This window comes from Daucus carota, chromosome 3 (genome assembly GCF_001625215.2).
Source record: "Daucus carota subsp. sativus chromosome 3, DH1 v3.0, whole genome shotgun sequence".
NCBI lineage: Eukaryota > Viridiplantae > Streptophyta > Magnoliopsida > Apiales > Apiaceae > Daucus > Daucus carota.
The window spans coordinates 55765704-55783620 of NC_030383.2; the positions used below are offsets into that span (position 1 = coordinate 55765704).

Here is a 17917-nt window from a genome sequence, read left to right on the forward strand (position 1 = left end):
ACTGTAAAACTATTTAATATAATTAGTAATCACTAATCAGTAACAAATTAATTCATTCAGTTAATCCAACATTAAATTTACTAGTAAAGCATACGTTTCTTAGGCCTAAACAAATGCCTTGAATTGAATGTTGAGCTTATCACATCAATAAGTAGACGATATTGTAGCCCAACAAATAAAATAACAGGCAAACCTGCTAATACAGTTACCAGAACAGGAACCCATTTCATACTTCTAGCATAGAGCAAGAAGAAGCTGGCACCGAAAGCAATCATCATGTTAGCAATTGAGATGAATAATGTAACCAGACCAACTATCAATTTCACAGGTAAAGACCTCAGGAAGTCGTTTTCTGCATAACGTGCGGTAAGAATGGCCAAGAACATCAGCAGGGAAGCGCAAGAAGTGCATAATGATATCGCGTCAGTTACCACAAACACCTTGAAGGCACTCTTCTTCATGAGTATCGGATGCCCATTGTCGTCATTATTTCCACCAGGTAAAGTAAAAGCTGCCGCAAACATAATTGTGGCTATAAGTGCAGCAACAACCATGCATTGTGCTGCTGTTTGCCTCATCCAAGTTTCTCCTTTCTCCATTAATTTTGTGTGCTCGTCGGTGAATAATTCTTGGGGGCTCTTTCCTTGCTTGTTCACCTTTCTTCTGTCAACCAAATTTACCCTGCTCTGTACTTCCTATTACAAAATTTGAATTTATGGTAAGTTTGCACCCGACGCATATGAGATGTATAAGCGACAGATTTTTTATAAAACCGACGCGAAAGTGCCACATAATTGAGCATTTATGTATTAGTGTGGCATTATAATATAGCAACGTGTTCCATTGAGGCTGACATTTGGATCATAAATATAACTCTAAATTCTTTTGGGATTCAAAAATCACTGTATAGAGTCGTTAATAAATTTTGCACAACACTAAAAACAGGGAAGTAATACTTTAGTCAAAAATTCCAGATTGCCGACTACTAGATATTTGCAAGTAATAGGACTATTCTTATGTAAAACTTCTGAGAATCAAAGAATGTGTACCTTAAACCATAGTATTTCTCTTTGCATTTGAAGAGCTGCTCCAGACACAATGTTAAGTCGATCTTGTGCTGGCTTAATGGCAGCTAAATGTAGAATATTGTTCCCATAGTTGTCTGTTGTTCCTAACTTCTTTGAGCCAAGCTCGTATAATAAGTTGTACACATTCTCTTGTCGATGTGTAACTGCTATGTGAAATATTGTGTGTTTCTTGTCATCTATGTCCCATGTAAGATCAGGACACAATTTAAGGAGCTCAATTAGGAATTTGTAGTTGCCTAGTCTAGCAGCTGTAAAGTGAAGCCCTTCGACTTTTTCTGTTCCCGACTTGCCAGAAAGTGCTTTCAAAACGTTTTCCTGCTTAACAATTTCTCTCCACATTATCCTGACTATTCTAGCCGCTTTTGAGCTTTCAAGTGGCCTTGTTCTTGATCCAAGGTGTACTGAAACAGAACATTAACAACTATTTGAGAGAGAATTTTATGAAATTGAAGCCGAAATGTTATGAACTTGACTTGCTTAACATGTTATAATTGAATGAAAGAAAACAAATAAGTTTTGGCAAGTACCATTATGTAATATGTCGTTTTCATATATTAGATACTCAATAACAGGGCCTTAATCAGTAGACAACACATTTACCAGCAGAAATCTTACATGTATTTACGATCCTCCTAAAAACAGGTCGCACTTTTCCTTCAAATGCAGTAGGATTATAAGCTAGAGACCTAAGTGCCCGAGTATCGATTGTCAGAATCCCTTTCTTCTTGCTTTTGTTAAATATATCTAATGCGATATCTGCAAAACAAGAAAATTCTAGGTTTTAGAGTTCTAAATAACTTTAACTGAATCAAGAAAATTATAGAAACAAGAAAGCACAAACTATAAATGGATTGACCTGGTACTCTTAATCCACACTACAAAACAGCTACTATTCGAAGAATAAAATAAATGGCATATTGCTCATATACAACACTTTGGTGAAATCCAACCACCCAGGTGTCTTGCTTAATCTGTGCAGTCAAAAGATAGGATTTTGAAATATTACCAAGGTGGCCAAAAGCAAGGCAAGAATCCAGCATACGTTGTTTATCACTGTAATTCCATCTTTCGCCTTCCAGATTAGTCTTCTTATACATATGTTCCACCATGTGTTTTTCTCCAGAAAAAACCGCACATAAGAAAGGTAAGTCACCCTTTTTACGAATCTTTATCAGCCCATTATTCCTTTTAAGCAAGACGTCAACCATTTTAATAGTTGAAGTTACTGCCACACAGAGAGCTGTTTCTTCATCTTTGTTCTGAAGTCCCAAGTCTTCTACTGCCATCATGTTCACCAGATTCTCGGCAAATTCAGTGTGTTTTGTTGAGGACACAATGTGAAGAACAGTTTCTTGCCTCTTCGTAATGCTCATTTTAATCACCTCTGGACAAGCTTTTATAATTCTTTCGGCAACATGCCAGTCACCTTTAAGTGCAGCATTGTACAGAGGAACACATATATTCACGTATTCTTCTCTTTGTCGTTCTGCATAAACAATAGAGTACTGTAAATTTTGAAGAGCAGAACCTTTGCAGACTACTGCATTTCCCAGAAGTTAGAAGTAAGACATGGTTCTATCTTTTCCTTTACTCCCTTAGTCCCTTTACTAACATAACAACATGAAATAAATAGAAATTATGACATGGAGGGATCGAAGACCTTCTTCCTCCCTCCTTTCAATAATAGCAGTCCACTTCTAAAAAATTACAAATATTAAGAAATTCTAATAACAAAATTACATTTATATTCATATTTATTGCATTAACTTTATTAATTAACTGAATAATATTTTGTTGTACAAAGTAAGTCTTGAAAATATAAACTAAAGATTAAATAATTGTATGTGATGTAGATTTAGTCTTGGAAATATATAAAGAATACTCTTTAAAAAGTAATACTGAAATTATAAGTTGATAACTAATCTGAAACACATTTTTTCCGAAAAGAGGACAGCTATTATGAAACGGAGGGAGTATGAAGGAGAGAACACAAGTATTACTGTTTTCGATTCAGCTAAAAACTGTGCAGATTTCACTGCCTCAGTTAAACCTCGATGATTGAATACCCTGGAGACCGAAGTTTATTCATTTATTGAGTTTAAAAATAGTTATCAATGATGTCTGCATCAAAGAAACTTACTAGTTTGATAATTTATTTATTAAGGTTCTACTAAAAATGTTCAGAAGCCTATGCGCTACCATATTTACATCCTTAGAAAAAACTAAAAATACATAATTCGGGATACTCCTATACTATAGAGCACATCAAATATACAGAGCAAAATAGTACTGCATTTCAACCTAATTGCAACAAAAAAGATTTTCAGGTTGAAAGATGGTCACCCTTCTCAACTAGTCCAGACCCGATTTTTGTGCAGCTATGGGTACAAAAGTGGTGCTTACATGTATATTTTAATTAATTGATTTGTTTTAAAAAGAAGAAATTACATGTCTCTTGACTTGCTAAAGGAACAGTAAGAAGCTAACCCTCGAGAAAATATTTAGAAGGCCTTCCTGCACCAATTCGATTCTGCAGCGGCGCCAGTGCTGGCGCCTTGGGAAGATGCACTACTTGAGACCTTTCTGGCGGAGGTCTTAGATGCTGCTGGCGCTGGGGCAGTCTAGTTGTAGGATGATGGTACGGTCCTGTTCAGGCCAAAATCAGATATCATGCTCGGAAATTTTAGTGCCAGAATAAACTACTGTCTTGCTCATATGAAATTACGACAATATAATTACATGAAATTTTTTATACATTATCATTACACGAATTTTACTTCACCTAAAAAACTGCCCACATGAAATTACTACATTATCATTATATGAAATTTTTATGCATTATCATTACACAGACTTCCCACAAGAAATTACCGCATTATCATTACATGAAATATTTATGCATCATCATTACATGAACTTTTCTCCACTTAAAAACAGACTGCTTAGCCAAAAGTTTTAATCAAAAGTTCAAAAAAGAAGAAGTATACATATACTTCTTGAATTTCATGTCAATTAAACCAACGCATTAAGTGTAGAAAAAAACCATAAATTTTTTATAGCCAATATATTGGAAGCAGCAAAAAAATTCAAACATAAGAGCATGGCATAATAATGGATGGTGCAAGTGTGGTGGTTATAACCCCAAAGTTTGCCGTAATTCTTTCGCCGAAGTGGCAGCGGTGGAGGTGGTGGAGGTGGCCGCGGCGGTGGTGGAGTCGGTGAAACTGTTTGAGTGGAATGTTGATCGTGGCTTACTCGAGCTTCGACATGTGGAGTAGTTGAGTTCATAATTGTTTGTATGAAACGAATACAAGTCGGCAGGAGTGGAATAAATAGTTTAGCAGGCACCTTTATCTAATTTCGAACTCCAGATCTCCGGATTTGAGTAAATATTTTTTGTGTAGATTTTCAATATGAAGTTTCAATGTACCACTTGTCGCTTGCTATAGTGCCACGCTAGTACGCGCCCGTTGAACTTCGGTATCCATATTCTACTGTTTCGCAAAACTCGGGGCATTTAATTTGGTACACATCTATGTTTGACTTTTTTTGTTGAATTGGAAATTCAATTAAAAATTACTATACTCTTTCCATTTGCAAATTAGATGATCCTTTTGGAAATTTTTTTTTTTCTCAAAATAGTTTAGCTTTTCTTTTTTCAATGCACATTTATCAACAATTTTCCATTGTTACTCTTGCTTATTTATTATTTCCAGTGTACCATCTAACTAATACTACAGAAAGTCAACACAATAAATATGGGCATAGATGGAAAAAAAAACAATCATTTAATACTTTTTAATATGTGTGAAATGAGCAAAAGATTCATCTAAATTAAGATGGAGGGAGTATTGGTTTTCATAAGTTTAACTTATTTTTATTAAATATTTAAGTGTAACTTAAGGTGATTAAAAAAACATAATTCCGTTCATTTTTTTTAAAATTTTCTTTTTATGAATAAAAATATAAACTATAAACTTTAATTCAGAAAAAGAAAATTTTAAAAATAATAAGTAGAAGTATGTTTTTTAATCATCTTAAATAACGTGCAAAAAGTCAAAATGACAAGTAAAAAGAGACGGAGGTAGTAAAATATTGGTGCTGTTTTCTGCTTAAAATTAGTCCATGTAAGAACTGGACTACCAGTATAATGACAGCGTCTTATTACTTCATGTTCTCACTTCAGCAGTGACGATCATATGTCTTAAAAAACACAGAAAAATAAAATTTATATGTGGGGATCTGCAAGAACATGTGCGGACATAATGAAATTGAGAGGTGACAGTTCTGTATAGTTCTGTATTTAATCTTATCCCACTGTTTTATTTATTTCTATACAAATTTTTATTTTGAGATATCTCTTCATCTTTATATAATTTAAAAATAATAATTTTTACTAATTAAACATTACTTACTAAAATCATTATTTTCTTCTACTATTTTCATTCAATAATAATATAAACACTATTACAGTTACTATCTTCCTCGACTATCATAAATTTATAATTAAATATAAATCACTATTACAGTTACTACCTTTCTCGACTATCATAAATTTATAATTAAATATAAATGCATCCTACCACTTCATCCACTTTTCTATTTTTTCTCCCTTGAATTATATTTCCGTGTCACATCCCATGTGTTCGGGACGGAGGGAATACTACCTTCACATTTCATATAAACCATTTTTTCTTTTAACATTTCTTAGAAAAATTGAATATTTTTAATAATATTTATTTAAATTATACAATTACACATTCATATAATATTGTTTTTTAACATCTGCTGTCTCAATTTTTTGATTGAAATTGAATTCGAACATTCCATTCTTTTAAAGGATGTTAGTCAAATTACCTCACATAAAATAGAATGAGGGGTGTCAACAAAGGTTGGTGCAGTGGTTGAGATCTTGGTCCCATCTTAATCAATTAGCAAAAAAAAAATAGAATGAGGGGTACTATTTTTATCTTTTGGCTTTTTATGCAATGATCCTATGACATTTTCAGATTTTCGCTAATCCTAACTCTAACTTTAGACTTATATTTAAATTTTTAAGAAAGTAAAATTTCTTAACTTGCAAAAAAAATCTGAAGAAACGACTGCTATCATAAGATGGATGAATCAGAGGACCTTTCTAATGCTATGGTTGATGAATGCCTGCATAATGCGCGGTACATACATGCTTTAACATGTTTCCAGGATATCTGTCTACATAATGCGCAGTAAATACATGCGTTAACAAGTTTCCAGGATATCTGCAGGCTGCAGCAGTTGTTTATATGCAAGAGAGAGGTATTACTGGCTTACTGCTACTACTCAATCTGTAGAAACTTCACTCAGAAAGTAGTATATTTGAAGAGCGAGAGAAGCATCAGATTACAAAATGTGTGGAACTCGGATAAGTAAAACATTTCATCAAGTGATCAATGGTGCATTCTCAAATTCTGCTAGTACAGCATATGTTTCTTAGGCCTAAACAGATGCCTGGAATTAAATGTCGAATTGATCACATCAAAAAGTAGACCAAATTGTAGCCCAGCAAACGAAATAACAGGCAGACCAGCTAATACAGTCACTAGTATAGGTATCCATTTCATACTTCTTGGGTAAAGTAGGAAGAAACTCGCGCCATAAGCAACCATCATTGTAGCAATTGAAATAAACAGCGTTACGAGTCCCACCATCAATTTTAAAGGTAAAGATGCCAGAAAATCATTTTCTGTATATCGTGCAGTGAGAATGGCTAAGAAGACAAGTATGGAAGCTGAAGAGGTGCATAATGATATGGCGTCTGTCACTGCAAACACGATGAAGGCGCTCCTCTTCAAAAATATTGGATGCCCATCTTCACTATTGTTGCCACCAGGTAAAGTAAAAGCAGCTGCAAACATAATTGTGGCTATAAGGGCCGCAACAATCATGCACTGAGCTGCTGTTTCTTTCATCCATTTTTCCCCTTTCTCCATCAGGTCTGCGTGCTGCTCAGTGAAGAGTTCTTGAGGAGTTTTATTATCATTGTTCACCTGTCTTCTGTCAGTTGGACTCACTCTAGATTTTACTTCCTATTTAACATTTACAAGTTATATCAGTATGGTAGCTGGTAAACAAATAATTAGTGGCATAATATTAAGTTACACGTCGTAGACATTGTAGTCACAGAAAGACTTTTAATTATTTCGAGCTATGGATTTTAATCTGATACGTCAGAAAATTACACTAAGATCGGTGTATGTAGAGCTAATGGAGGGAACTGTTCACAAACTGAACAATAAACAGACAGAATTCGGAACATCAAGGAATATTTACCTTAAACCAAAGTAGTTCTCTTTGCATCTGAAGAGCTGCTCCTGAGACAATATTGAGTCGATTTTGTGCTGGCTTGATGGCAGCTAAATGTAGAATATTATTTCCATCATTGTCTTTTAACGCGAACTTCTTTGAGCCAAGGTCATAAAGCAAATTGTACACATTTTCACGGCGATGTGTAACTGCAATGTGAAATATTGTGTGTTTATTGCCATCTCTTCCCCATGTAATGTCAGGATACAACTTAAGGAGCTCCCTAATGAATTTATGGTTTCCCAATCTAGCAGCTGCAAATAGAAACCCTTCATCTTTATCACTCAATGGCTGGCTAGAAACTAGCTTCCATATGTCTTCGTACTTCTGTTTAATAATCTTCCTCCATATTAACCTGACTATTGCAGCCACTTTTGAGTCATCATTGCTTCCGGGGAATACTGAAACAGAAATCATCAAAATCTGAGAGATTAATAGATAATTATGTGTAGAGTAAAAGCTAACTGATGGTAGCTGATATAGGACAATGTGATTTTTCGCCTACATATACTACTAAAACTTACTTGGACACTTGGGCCATGATAGATAACGCAGTTACCAGTAGAAAACTTACTTGGATGCAAGAGTCTTCTAAGAGCAGGGCCCAATGTTCCGTCAAATGCAGAAGGACTATTAGCCAAAAATCCCAGTATATCTGTTTCTATTTTGTGATCATCCTTGCAGTGTTTAAATATCTTTAGTGCAATATCTGCAAACTTAGAAATGCTCACTTAAATTGCTATTTTGTAAATAAGTAACAAGAACAGACTATATGTTTACGTGGTTTGGTCTGGCAGATTATATTCACCCAAACAAATGCTGTTCAACAGAACAGATCAAAAATGACATGCTATTTTGCTGATATGTAATATATCCCAATTTCCACAATAGCCACTCACAGTTGAAACATTTAGCACAATGCTACTTCACAGCATACTAAGTCTTAAACAGAGTATGAATATATTATCCAGAAGAAAACCCTTGGATTCTGAATGCAAGTCTCAATCTAATTTGCTTTATTTATGAAAATGGGTGTTTTTCTTAATTATGACACTAGTTTGCTTTACATATGATGAGTTATCGACTATAGATCATGAGAACTGCAGTTTTTATTATTAGTGCTGAGCAATGAGCATGATAGTCTTTGCGGTTTTTATTTCTGAATGCAAGTCTCTGACAGTAAACGGGGGGAAATTTGTACCAACAAGACAGGGTTAAATTTTTTACCAAATAGGCCTAAAGAAAGGCAAGATTCCAGTATACGTTTCTGATCCAAGTAATTCCACTTCTCATCATCCATGTTAGTCTCTGAATAAATGTATTCAACCATGTGCTTATCTCCATACCGAACTGCAAGCATGAACGGCAAGTCACCATTTTTACGTATCCTTAGGAGGCCATTATTCTTTTTCAGCAAAATGCGAACCATCTTAACATTTGAAGCTACTGCTAAGCACAGAGCGGTTTCCCCCAGTCCATTTTGAAGTTCCAAGTCCTCAGGTTTCATCAAGTTCACCAGCTTTTCCGCAAAGTGAGTGTGTTTTGTTGATGATATAATGTGAAGAACAGTATCTTGTCTCTTTGTGATGCTAGTGTTTATCACCTCCGGACAACCTCTGATGATTTTCTCAGCAGCATGCCAGTCGCCTTTTATCGCGGCATTGTACACAGGAACACATATATCAATATAATTTTCTCTTTGATCCTCTGCATCAATATCAAATAGCAGAAATAACCATAACAATCAACAATAATTCAGATTTTATATAATTGTGGCAGCGAGACGACAATAAATTAAAATCAAACATGAATTTCATGTAATTTTCCAAAACACTGAAAAACTCACCTGAAAGGTAGATTATAGAAGGCTTTCTTGGACCAGACTTAGGTGGCAACGGTGGCGCCTGTGGTGGCGTCTTAGGCATCTTGATCGAATGATGGCTTCGTTTTTCCGACGAATCTGGATTACTCAAACTTCTATCACCAATAATCCCTGTAAACAAAACCAATCATCAGTATCATCACAATAAATAAACCCCGAATACTTTAAAAATTGTGACATATCCGAAAAGACAGCCTAATTTAAAATATCTCAGATATTTCTGACTACTGTCCGAAAAATAAAAAAGACCACAGACTATACAAGAACTAAATTTCATGTAATGTTGCTTAAATGAATAATGCAACTTCGCGCATAAAAGTTCTAAGTTATGACCCCAGAGGTTGCGGTGATTCCTTGTCCGCGGAGGCAGTGGTGGAGCTGGTGGGGGCAGCAGCCGTGGTGGTGGTGGTGGCGGAGACGCTGCAACTATTTCAATAGAATGCTGATGGCTCATTTCAGCTTCGACATCTGCAGTAGATGATTTCGTACTTGTTTCCGCCATTTTTACCTGTACTAAAAATAAATCATCATGATCAAGATCAGGTTGTATGCTTTTGAATTTAAAATGACAGAATGTTCGGACAGAGTTAGCTACCTGAAGTATGAAGATTGAATTGTTTGGATTGGTTGATTTGATTTATAAGTGTAGAGTCTCGATCATTTTTGTTGTAGTTATTACATGTCAGTTGTCACTGACAATAATGTTTTGGGTAGATAATCGTACAACTGGGCAAGATTTTAACTGCACGCATCTTCGACTCGATAAATATATCAATTATTTATAACCCACCTTCCATCTACTTCCCTTTGTATTCATCAAAGTTTCTTTAAGCTCGTTTTGAATAATATTGAAATAATATTTCGAACAACATACCAAAAAGAAGATTTGTATGGATAATACTTTTTAAGGAAATAACTTCTATAATCTTTTTTCTGTTATTCCATTGAAAAGTTAATATAAGTAGAAAAGTCAAGACAATAGTTTTGACAAATAAACATACTAGTGATATTATGCATCTTCTGTTATATACATGTCGTGTTTGGCGGACTGTTAAACCCGACCTCTGCGGTTATAAGTTAGAAGTACTTATTTATATCTTTTGTGTAAAAAGTCAAGAATTATTTATAAAAAGCTGAAAATGCTAACTTTTGATTCATGACTTCTGTTTATTTCTCAAACACTTTGATCATTTATAAGTCTTAATTTGCTTCTAACATTTACTTCACTTCTTTATTTATTTGAAAAAAAAAACATTTTAAACTCACTCAATTGGCTTCATAGTTCATAAATTACATAAAACGTGTCAAAAAATTAACTTGAATCATCAAACGGCACATTCGGACTGAATCAATAAACCAAAAAAATTCAGAATCACTATGAATCATGGCAAATGATTCGGTTAATGAGGATGGTCACATGTAAGGGGTCCTCTGAGTCATGGATCATCCGTTTCTCATTCCAACTCATATCATCCAAGCAAATGACCAACTATAATTTGGTTATAGTATTTGATATATGAAAATCGGTTAAATCAAATTCCCATAATAATATATAAAAATATCTACTACACATAATTATATATCTAATTATAATTTATAATTTGATACACACACAAAATATTGAATCAACATTATCATTGTCATAATTTTTCGCTAAAAAATTGACTCAATTTAAACTTATTTAGATTTGATTAAAGTATATAAAACATAATATGTAAACTAAATATTTATAAATAGAGTTAATAATATATTATATACATACATAATATCTTATATATACATTAAATATAAGTTAAATTTATTTAAAACATATTTACATTATAAATATAACATATATTTAACAAAAATAAAGGTAAAATATAAATCACGAGGTTAAATATATTTTATTTTTTGGTTTAGCTTGATTTTAACATATAATTGATTTGATTCTAATTTTTTAAAAATTATTTATATTGATTTGGTTAAAAAAAATAAAAGTTTCGACCAATATTATCCGTCAAAACCCCTGGACCATGTGATAAAATGACACAAGTTTAAATGTAGAGGTTAAGGGTGTGCAAAAAATGGAGAAAAAATCAAAATCGATGAAAATTGGTGAAAATTGAACCAAACTGAGATCAAAATATCAAAAATCGAACCGTTTAAATGGATTCAATTGTGATTTTAGGTACAAACATTACCCCAAAATGAAACCAAACCAAATGGAACCGGTCATTAAAACTAATAAATTATATATAAATTAATAATTAATAAATGTGACTACATTCTTAGAAAAGTAAGCACTGCAGCAGAAAATGAATTGCTACTATTTTATATTCTGTCAAGTGCTACTGTTCCTAAAAATGTGTACTCTCATACATGTTACTGATGACAGTAGGACCAATTGTCAATTTGTCACGTCTTTTAATTTTGGCAATTAATCTATCTAGTGTAATATGGTAGTATGTTTTTTATATTTTGTATGTTATATATATATTTATAAATCTACAGAGGTGATCCCAATATAACCTAGATCCTGTTCTAAAGTAATAAACTGAAAATTTGACTATAAATCTATAATATTTTGTTCTAACATCAAGTTTGTTTAAAAGAATTAAAATCAATGGAGGCATTCAACATTAAGCTTGTACCTAATGTGTTGTTGGCTGAGCTAAATGCAATCAAGGAATGGATCATCTTGACTATTAGTAAAGTTTGGAACAAATTTTGTATAGTGTCTAATAGCCGAAATGCAATAGCTGTTCTACACAATTTTTCAAGGTATTGCAGTGACTTAGATCCCCTCTTGTCAAATATTATCAATCTTCTGCCTAATATAGGTTTTGTGGGTTTTATATTTAGGCTGAGAAACACTAATGGTGTGGCTCATAGATTAGCCAATTATGTTTTGCATGCTAAAGTTAGTGCTCTTTGAGGTGAGGTTCTTCTCATAGTTATCAGTCAAGTTTTAGCACAAAATTAGCCTACCTCTTTGTAACAAATCTTTGTTTAATGAAGTAAGTTTCCTTTAAAAAAAAAAAAAGACTTTCAAAAGTGTAAAACAAAAAATATGGACAGTGACAAAAATATCCGGTTCACATCATACCATTCACTCCTTATCAAATCAGAAGAAACAATTTGATTTTCTTTTCCAAAAATATAAAATAAACTACTGCTAAATAAACTTCCAAAAATTCGGACTCCTGTTTATCAATTATTAATGTCCACACACAGGTCAGCAGACTTATCGTGAAGGATGATGGAGGACCCTTCACTCGTTTTCTAGTAAACTGTCAATCAATTATTTTGGGATGTCATGCTCTGACTTCATCGATGATCAATTATCTAATCCAAATTTTGATGACAAATTTTTAAAGGGTGTAGTTGGAACAGAGGAACATGTGCAACATGAGAGCTCTCAGTTCTATTCAATTTATAATAATATTTTACATTTGCAAAATTTCTTCATTTCTGTATTTGTAAATTAGATTATTTAAAGTCAACTAAATAGTTCCCCGATAGCTCTGCATGCTAGATTAAAAAAAACAAATTAGGTAGAGATAAGGGGTTTACGCAAGCTAATTAATACAGTATTAAGTCGAATCAATATTGTGCTATTTAGTTGACGAAATATCTTGCGTGTGGAAAATGCAAAGTTAATGATTGTGGGTGCATGTATACTTTTCTCCTCCTTTTATTCAATTAATATATTCGTGATATTTTAAAATATATTATATTACTCCCTCCGTCCCCCTCAATAGTTTACATTGGAGGGGGACACGGAGACTAAGACAATGAATGAAAAATGAGTAAAGTTAGATGAAAAGTGGGTAAAGTGGTGGGACCTACCAATATTTAATAGTAGATTTGAGATAGTGGAGGAAAATAATGGGTGTAATAGTAGTTTTTATTGTTAAATATGAGATAGTGGAGGAAGATAGTGGGTGTAATGATGAGAAAAACTTATTATTTATAGTAACGTAAAGAAATGAGAGGGACATCCCAAAATAGTAACTGTAAAGAAATGAGAGGGACAGAGGGAGTAAATTTTAACATTCAAAAATTTCAATTTTTTTAAAAATAGTTATATGAAATACAAAATTTATATTATGTATATATATAAAAATATTAGAGTGAAATAATAAGACGAGATGGAGAAAATAAGTATATGATCACAATCAGCATGCAATTTGATAACGATTTGTAAAGACGACGAATCGGAAAAACAAGTTTGCAAGAAGAAGCTTCAGACCAGAGTTTTAATGACGGAGATCAACAACGTAATGCTCTGATATCATGAGTAGATGAAGATCATTTCTTCGTGTTTAGAAATAAAATGAAGATAACTCCAAAATTCATTGATGAATGTCGGCCCGGGCTATGAGGGTGTGTAAACAGTCCAGCACTGAATAGGGTCCTAAATTTTCAGGACCCCAAATATATCTTGACTCATTTATAAATTTCTATAATATATCGTCTAGAATTAAAAACAAGTCTCATATCAAAATCATCAGTCTTCCAAACTCACACCTTCTTTGTGGGCCATTACTTGGGTGTATAAATGAAGGGTCAAGTTCCCTGGCAACCGTGTGTCGGAGAGGGTTATCTAACACACTGTATGAGAACCGTTAGATTTATATTTTAAGAGTTCAGATTCAACTTTTTTTTTTATGGATCTGCGGATATTTTTCGCGGAAAGGGAACTCCCGATCCACGGATATTATCCGCAGAAAGGGGAACTCCCGTTCCGCGGATATTTATAGCGAATCCATTAAAAATAAATAAATATGAGTTCTAAAATATAAATCTACGGGTTCTGTACAGTGTGTTAGATAATTCGTCTCTGACACACTGTTGCCACAGAACAAGACCCATGTATCAAATTCTATACTACTTTTATTACCCATAAGGCCATAACTATTAACTTCATTCTCAACTATAAAAAAAAAAAAGAAATTATTATGCGACCAAAATTTTATATATAGCACGTGGCCTGAAATGTTTAAACGGGCGTGACGAGTGTGTATGTACAAACAAAGAAGTTAAAATGAAAATTACAACTCCGGCTTCCTACTCTCTCTCTGCACATGTCTATATACAAGAAGAAAGCAGTTTACTTTGTAAATGACTTTCCCGCTCTTTCTAACTACCATGACTGACCAATCTGTTTGTTGACTCGCTTACTAATTAAAACAGCAGTAATCTCAATAAATATCTAATTTCTGTCGAATGTCAATATTATGTCATATGTTCTGCCATAAATTTTAGACAAATGCGACCATTCATCCAACTTCACCATATGATATGTTATCTTATAATTTGGGATTTACATGCGAAGAAAAGAGACCTTAGAGTACAATCCAAGAGGAACACATAGGAATACAACAATTTCTTCCGAAATCAAAGATGCAACATGAATTTGCTAGCCAAATATACGTTTCTTCGGCCTAAACAGATACCTGGCACTGTATGTTGTATTTATCACGTCAAAAAATAGACGATAATGTAGCCAAGCAAATAGTATAACTGGCAAACCAGCTAATGTAGCAACTAGTATAGGAATCCACTTCATGCTTTTTGCATAGAGTAGAAAGAAACTCGCACTGAAAGCAATCATCATGGTAGCTATTGAGATGAAAAGTGTTAAGAGTCCGACCATCAATTTCACAGGGAGAGATGCCAAGAAGTCGTATTCTGTATAACGTGCAGTGAGAATTGCCAAGAACACGAGTATAGAAGCTGATGAGGTGCATAATGATATGGCGTCTGTTACCACAAACACGACGAAGGCACTGCTCTTCATGAGTACTGGATGCCCGCTGTCGCAATTGCTGCCACCTGGTAAGGTGAAAGCTGCTGCAAATGTGATAGTGGCTATAAGAGCAGCAACAACCATGCACTGAGCTGCTGTTTGCTTCATCCAGCTTTCGCCTTTTTCCATTAGCTTTGCGTGCTCGTCAGTGAATAATTGCTTCGGGTTTTTGCCTTGATTGTTTTTCTTTCTTCTGTCAACTGAATTCAGCCTTGTTTTCACTTCCTGTTACAATTTTAAGTCATTTGATGAGTGATGATGAGTAAAGTAAGAGGAATTTTTGGAAGTACTTAATGCGGATAATCAAGAAATATGTACCTTAAACCACAGTAGTTCTCTTTGCATTTGAAGAGCTGCTCCTGACACAATATTAAGTCGAGTTTGTGTTGGCTTTATGGCAGCTAAGTGGAGAATATTGTTTCCATCTTTATCTGTTTTCTCCAACTTCTTTGAGCCAAATCCGTACAGCAAATTGTACACATTCTCATGGCGATTTATAACTGCAACATGAAATATTGTGTGTTTATTGTCATCTGTGTCCCATGTAACGTCAGGATACATTCTAAGGAGCTCGACTAAAAACTTATGGTTGCCAAATCTAGCCGCTGTAAATAAAAGTCCTTCTACTATTGCCCGGTTTGGATCCCCAGCAATCTGTTTCAATACATCTTCATGCTTCTGCTTGATAATTTCTCCCCACATTATCCTCACTATTTCAGCTGCTTTAGAGTTATCAGTGGGTCCTAGTCTTGGTCCGGGAAGAACTGCAACAGAAAATTATTATCTGTTTAAAGATACATATGCGAGAAGTACAATCTTCAGGACAATGAGCCTTTTCTCCCAACTGCACAAGCCATGGAAGATGCGGAACAGATCCACCTTTTAAAATCAAAATGTATGAATAAACTTGACTCGCTTAACAAGTTATATTAAGGGCTATTATGCCCACCATGGACAATATAGATAACAATTAACATATATACCAGTCCAGAACTTACTCGTATTTATAAGTCTTCTGATAAAAGGTTGCGCAGTTTCATCAAATGCAGAAAGTTTATAGGCCAGATACCTTAGTACGCGTGTATCTACTTTCAGAATTCCTTCTTTCTTATAGTGAATCAATATCTTATGTGCAATATCTGCAAAATTAGAAATGTTCTGATTTGTGGTGTTCTGTAATTAGTCAAGAAAATTAAGGCTAATGGTTAGAACATGCAAGAATAAGGCTGCCATGACCCCCAAACAAAGGAATTTAGTAAATTTGCAAATAGAGATAATTTTGAAGTTTACCAAATAGGCCTATCGCAAGGCAGGAATTCAGTATATTTCTTCTATCAGATTGAGTCCACTTTTTATCAGCCAGATTAATTTTGGAATACATATGTGCCACCATGTTCTTGTCTCCACACCAAATTGCACACAAGATTGGTAACCCGCCCTTTTTACGTATCTCTAAAAGGCGGCTATTCCTTGCCAGCAAAATGTCAACCATTTTAACAGTTGAAGCTACTGCCACACAGAGAGCTGTTTCCCCGTCTTTGTTTTGAAGTTCCAAGTCCTCATCTGTCATCATGTTAACAACCTTTTCGGCAAAGTGTGTCCGTCCTGTTGAGGATACAACATGAAGAAGAGTATCTTCTTTCTTTGTAATGCTCATGTTTATCACCTCAGGACAATCTGTTATAATTTCTTCAGCAGCATGCCAGTCGCCATCAAGAGCAGCATTGTACAGAGGAACACATATTTTCAAGTAATTTTCTCTTTGTGCGTCTGCATAAATATTTAGTATTAACGAGTAGATCCTAAGCACATAACACCATGCTAAGAAAGTGCTTAATTTTTACCTTTATCTGTTGCTTATACTTGAAAACATAGAAAAACATTGAACAGACCAATGGGGGTTTTGTCTGAGCCTATAAACCGTGGGTTTATAAGTCAGAAACAGTTTATTCATACCGTTTGTGTGATGAAAATTTTATATATTAATCACAAAGGGAAATCATACAATTGCCTTGCTTGTATAGTTGTATCTTTGTCAACATGGAGCAAGAAACAATGAGAAGCTAACCTGAGAGGTAGAACGAAGAAGGCCTCCGTGGCCTAGGCCTCGGCCGCGGTTGAGACTGCTGAGGCATTTCAATAAAATGATGGAGGTTTCCTTCAATTTCAGAATTATCACTTACTTCTGTCATTTTTACCTGTATCTTAAATCAATCAACTCATATCAGATATTAAACCCGATTTCTATCTACCTAGATATTAATTTTACGGGTAAGTGTTAGAATACTGTATGACCCTAGTAAGCCTTCTTAACACTAAGTATTCATAAGTTTCATTTTGAATATTGATCATCACTAAATTCACACAAATATAAACTACTGCTCAATTCCAACTACTTTTTCAACAACATCAAGTTCATATTCATTCTCTTACAACTCTTATTATAAAAAAGTTATACTTTGTTTCATTTCATCATGCTCTGTTACATCCAATTCTTCTAACCAGACAGAGTATCAGTCCACTAACATGAAGATCAAGAACAGAGAGTAGTCTATATAGTTTTATAGTAGTTCAAGAGAAACAAAAAGCTGCCAATTTAACAAAATTTAAGAGCTATGGGAAATGAAGAAAAAACAGTTAAAAAAACAAAACATACCTCGAGGAGAAACAGAGAAACTAGCTTCTGCAAGTATGAACCTTAATACTCTGTTTGGTTGGCATGAATGGAATCAGTTTAGCCCAGAATGGAATGGGCCATTCCATTCCAAAAATAAAAATTCTGTTTGGTTGGCCCAAGGAATGGAATAGCCCATT

At 34.1% G+C, this 17917-nt stretch overlaps 3 protein-coding genes across 4 annotated transcripts; all 3 read right to left on the reverse strand.

Moving 5' to 3' along the window:
* Window positions 1-44: 44 nt before the first annotated feature.
* On the reverse strand, window positions 45-4496 carry LOC108211858 (ankyrin repeat-containing protein ITN1). Its single transcript, XM_017383567.2, has 6 exons — window positions 4229-4496; window positions 3576-3734; window positions 2095-2574; window positions 1704-1844; window positions 1050-1489; window positions 45-695 (listed from the first exon to the last, which is right to left on the reverse strand). The coding sequence occupies exons 1-6, from the start codon at window positions 4374-4376 to the stop codon at window positions 81-83; spliced, it is 1983 nt and encodes a 660-aa protein (XP_017239056.1). The 5' UTR covers window positions 4377-4496; the 3' UTR covers window positions 45-80.
* Window positions 4497-6475: 1979 nt separating this feature from the next.
* LOC108210436 (uncharacterized) lies at window positions 6476-10044 on the reverse strand. 2 transcript variants are annotated; one of them, XM_017381719.2, is made up of 7 exons: window positions 9908-10044; window positions 9646-9820; window positions 9277-9423; window positions 8658-9137; window positions 8005-8139; window positions 7398-7831; window positions 6476-7153 (listed from the first exon to the last, which is right to left on the reverse strand). In XM_017381719.2, the coding sequence occupies exons 2-7, from the start codon at window positions 9812-9814 to the stop codon at window positions 6539-6541; spliced, it is 1980 nt and encodes a 659-aa protein (XP_017237208.1). In that variant the 5' UTR covers window positions 9815-9820; window positions 9908-10044; the 3' UTR covers window positions 6476-6538. The 2 variants fall into 2 exon arrangements, with proteins under 2 accessions (XP_017237208.1, XP_017237207.1); XM_017381718.2 differs by lacking the exon at window positions 9908-10044 and having other exon boundaries at window positions 9646-9899.
* Window positions 10045-14594: 4550 nt separating this feature from the next.
* Window positions 14595-17821, reverse strand: LOC108214961 (ankyrin repeat-containing protein NPR4). The gene is made up of 6 exons (XM_017387235.2): window positions 17760-17821; window positions 17172-17301; window positions 16394-16873; window positions 16102-16242; window positions 15422-15867; window positions 14595-15328 (listed from the first exon to the last, which is right to left on the reverse strand). The coding sequence occupies exons 2-6, from the start codon at window positions 17293-17295 to the stop codon at window positions 14714-14716; spliced, it is 1806 nt and encodes a 601-aa protein (XP_017242724.1). The 5' UTR covers window positions 17296-17301; window positions 17760-17821; the 3' UTR covers window positions 14595-14713.
* Between the last annotated feature and the right edge of the window lie 96 nt (window positions 17822-17917).

Excerpts from the sequence above, each read along its gene's own strand:
- LOC108211858 (XM_017383567.2), bottom strand. The coding sequence starts at position 4,376 with ATGAACTCAACTACTCCACATGTCGAAGCTCGAGTAAGCCACGATCAA. Across the intron at positions 2,575-3,575 it reads TTCTAAATATTTTCTCGAGG|AACGACAAAGAGAAGAATAC; the intron begins GTTAGCTTCTTA and ends TTGTTTATGCAG. Across the intron at positions 1,490-1,703 it reads TAGGAGGATCGTAAATACAT|TACACCTTGGATCAAGAACA; the intron begins GTAAGATTTCTG and ends GTTCTGTTTCAG.
- LOC108210436 (XM_017381719.2), bottom strand. The coding sequence starts at position 9,814 with ATGGCGGAAACAAGTACGAAATCATCTACTGCAGATGTCGAAGCTGAA. Across the intron at positions 9,424-9,645 it reads GAATCACCGCAACCTCTGGG|GGATTATTGGTGATAGAAGT; the intron begins GTCATAACTTAG and ends TTTTGTTTACAG. Across the intron at positions 7,832-8,004 it reads TAGAAGACTCTTGCATCCAA|TATTCCCCGGAAGCAATGAT; the intron begins GTAAGTTTTCTA and ends TTTCTGTTTCAG.
- LOC108214961 (XM_017387235.2), bottom strand. The coding sequence starts at position 17,295 with ATGACAGAAGTAAGTGATAATTCTGAAATTGAAGGAAACCTCCATCAT. Across the intron at positions 16,874-17,171 it reads TTCTTCGTTCTACCTCTCAG|ACGCACAAAGAGAAAATTAC; the intron begins GTTAGCTTCTCA and ends ATATTTATGCAG. Across the intron at positions 15,329-15,421 it reads GAGAACTACTGTGGTTTAAG|GAAGTGAAAACAAGGCTGAA; the intron begins GTACATATTTCT and ends AAATTGTAACAG.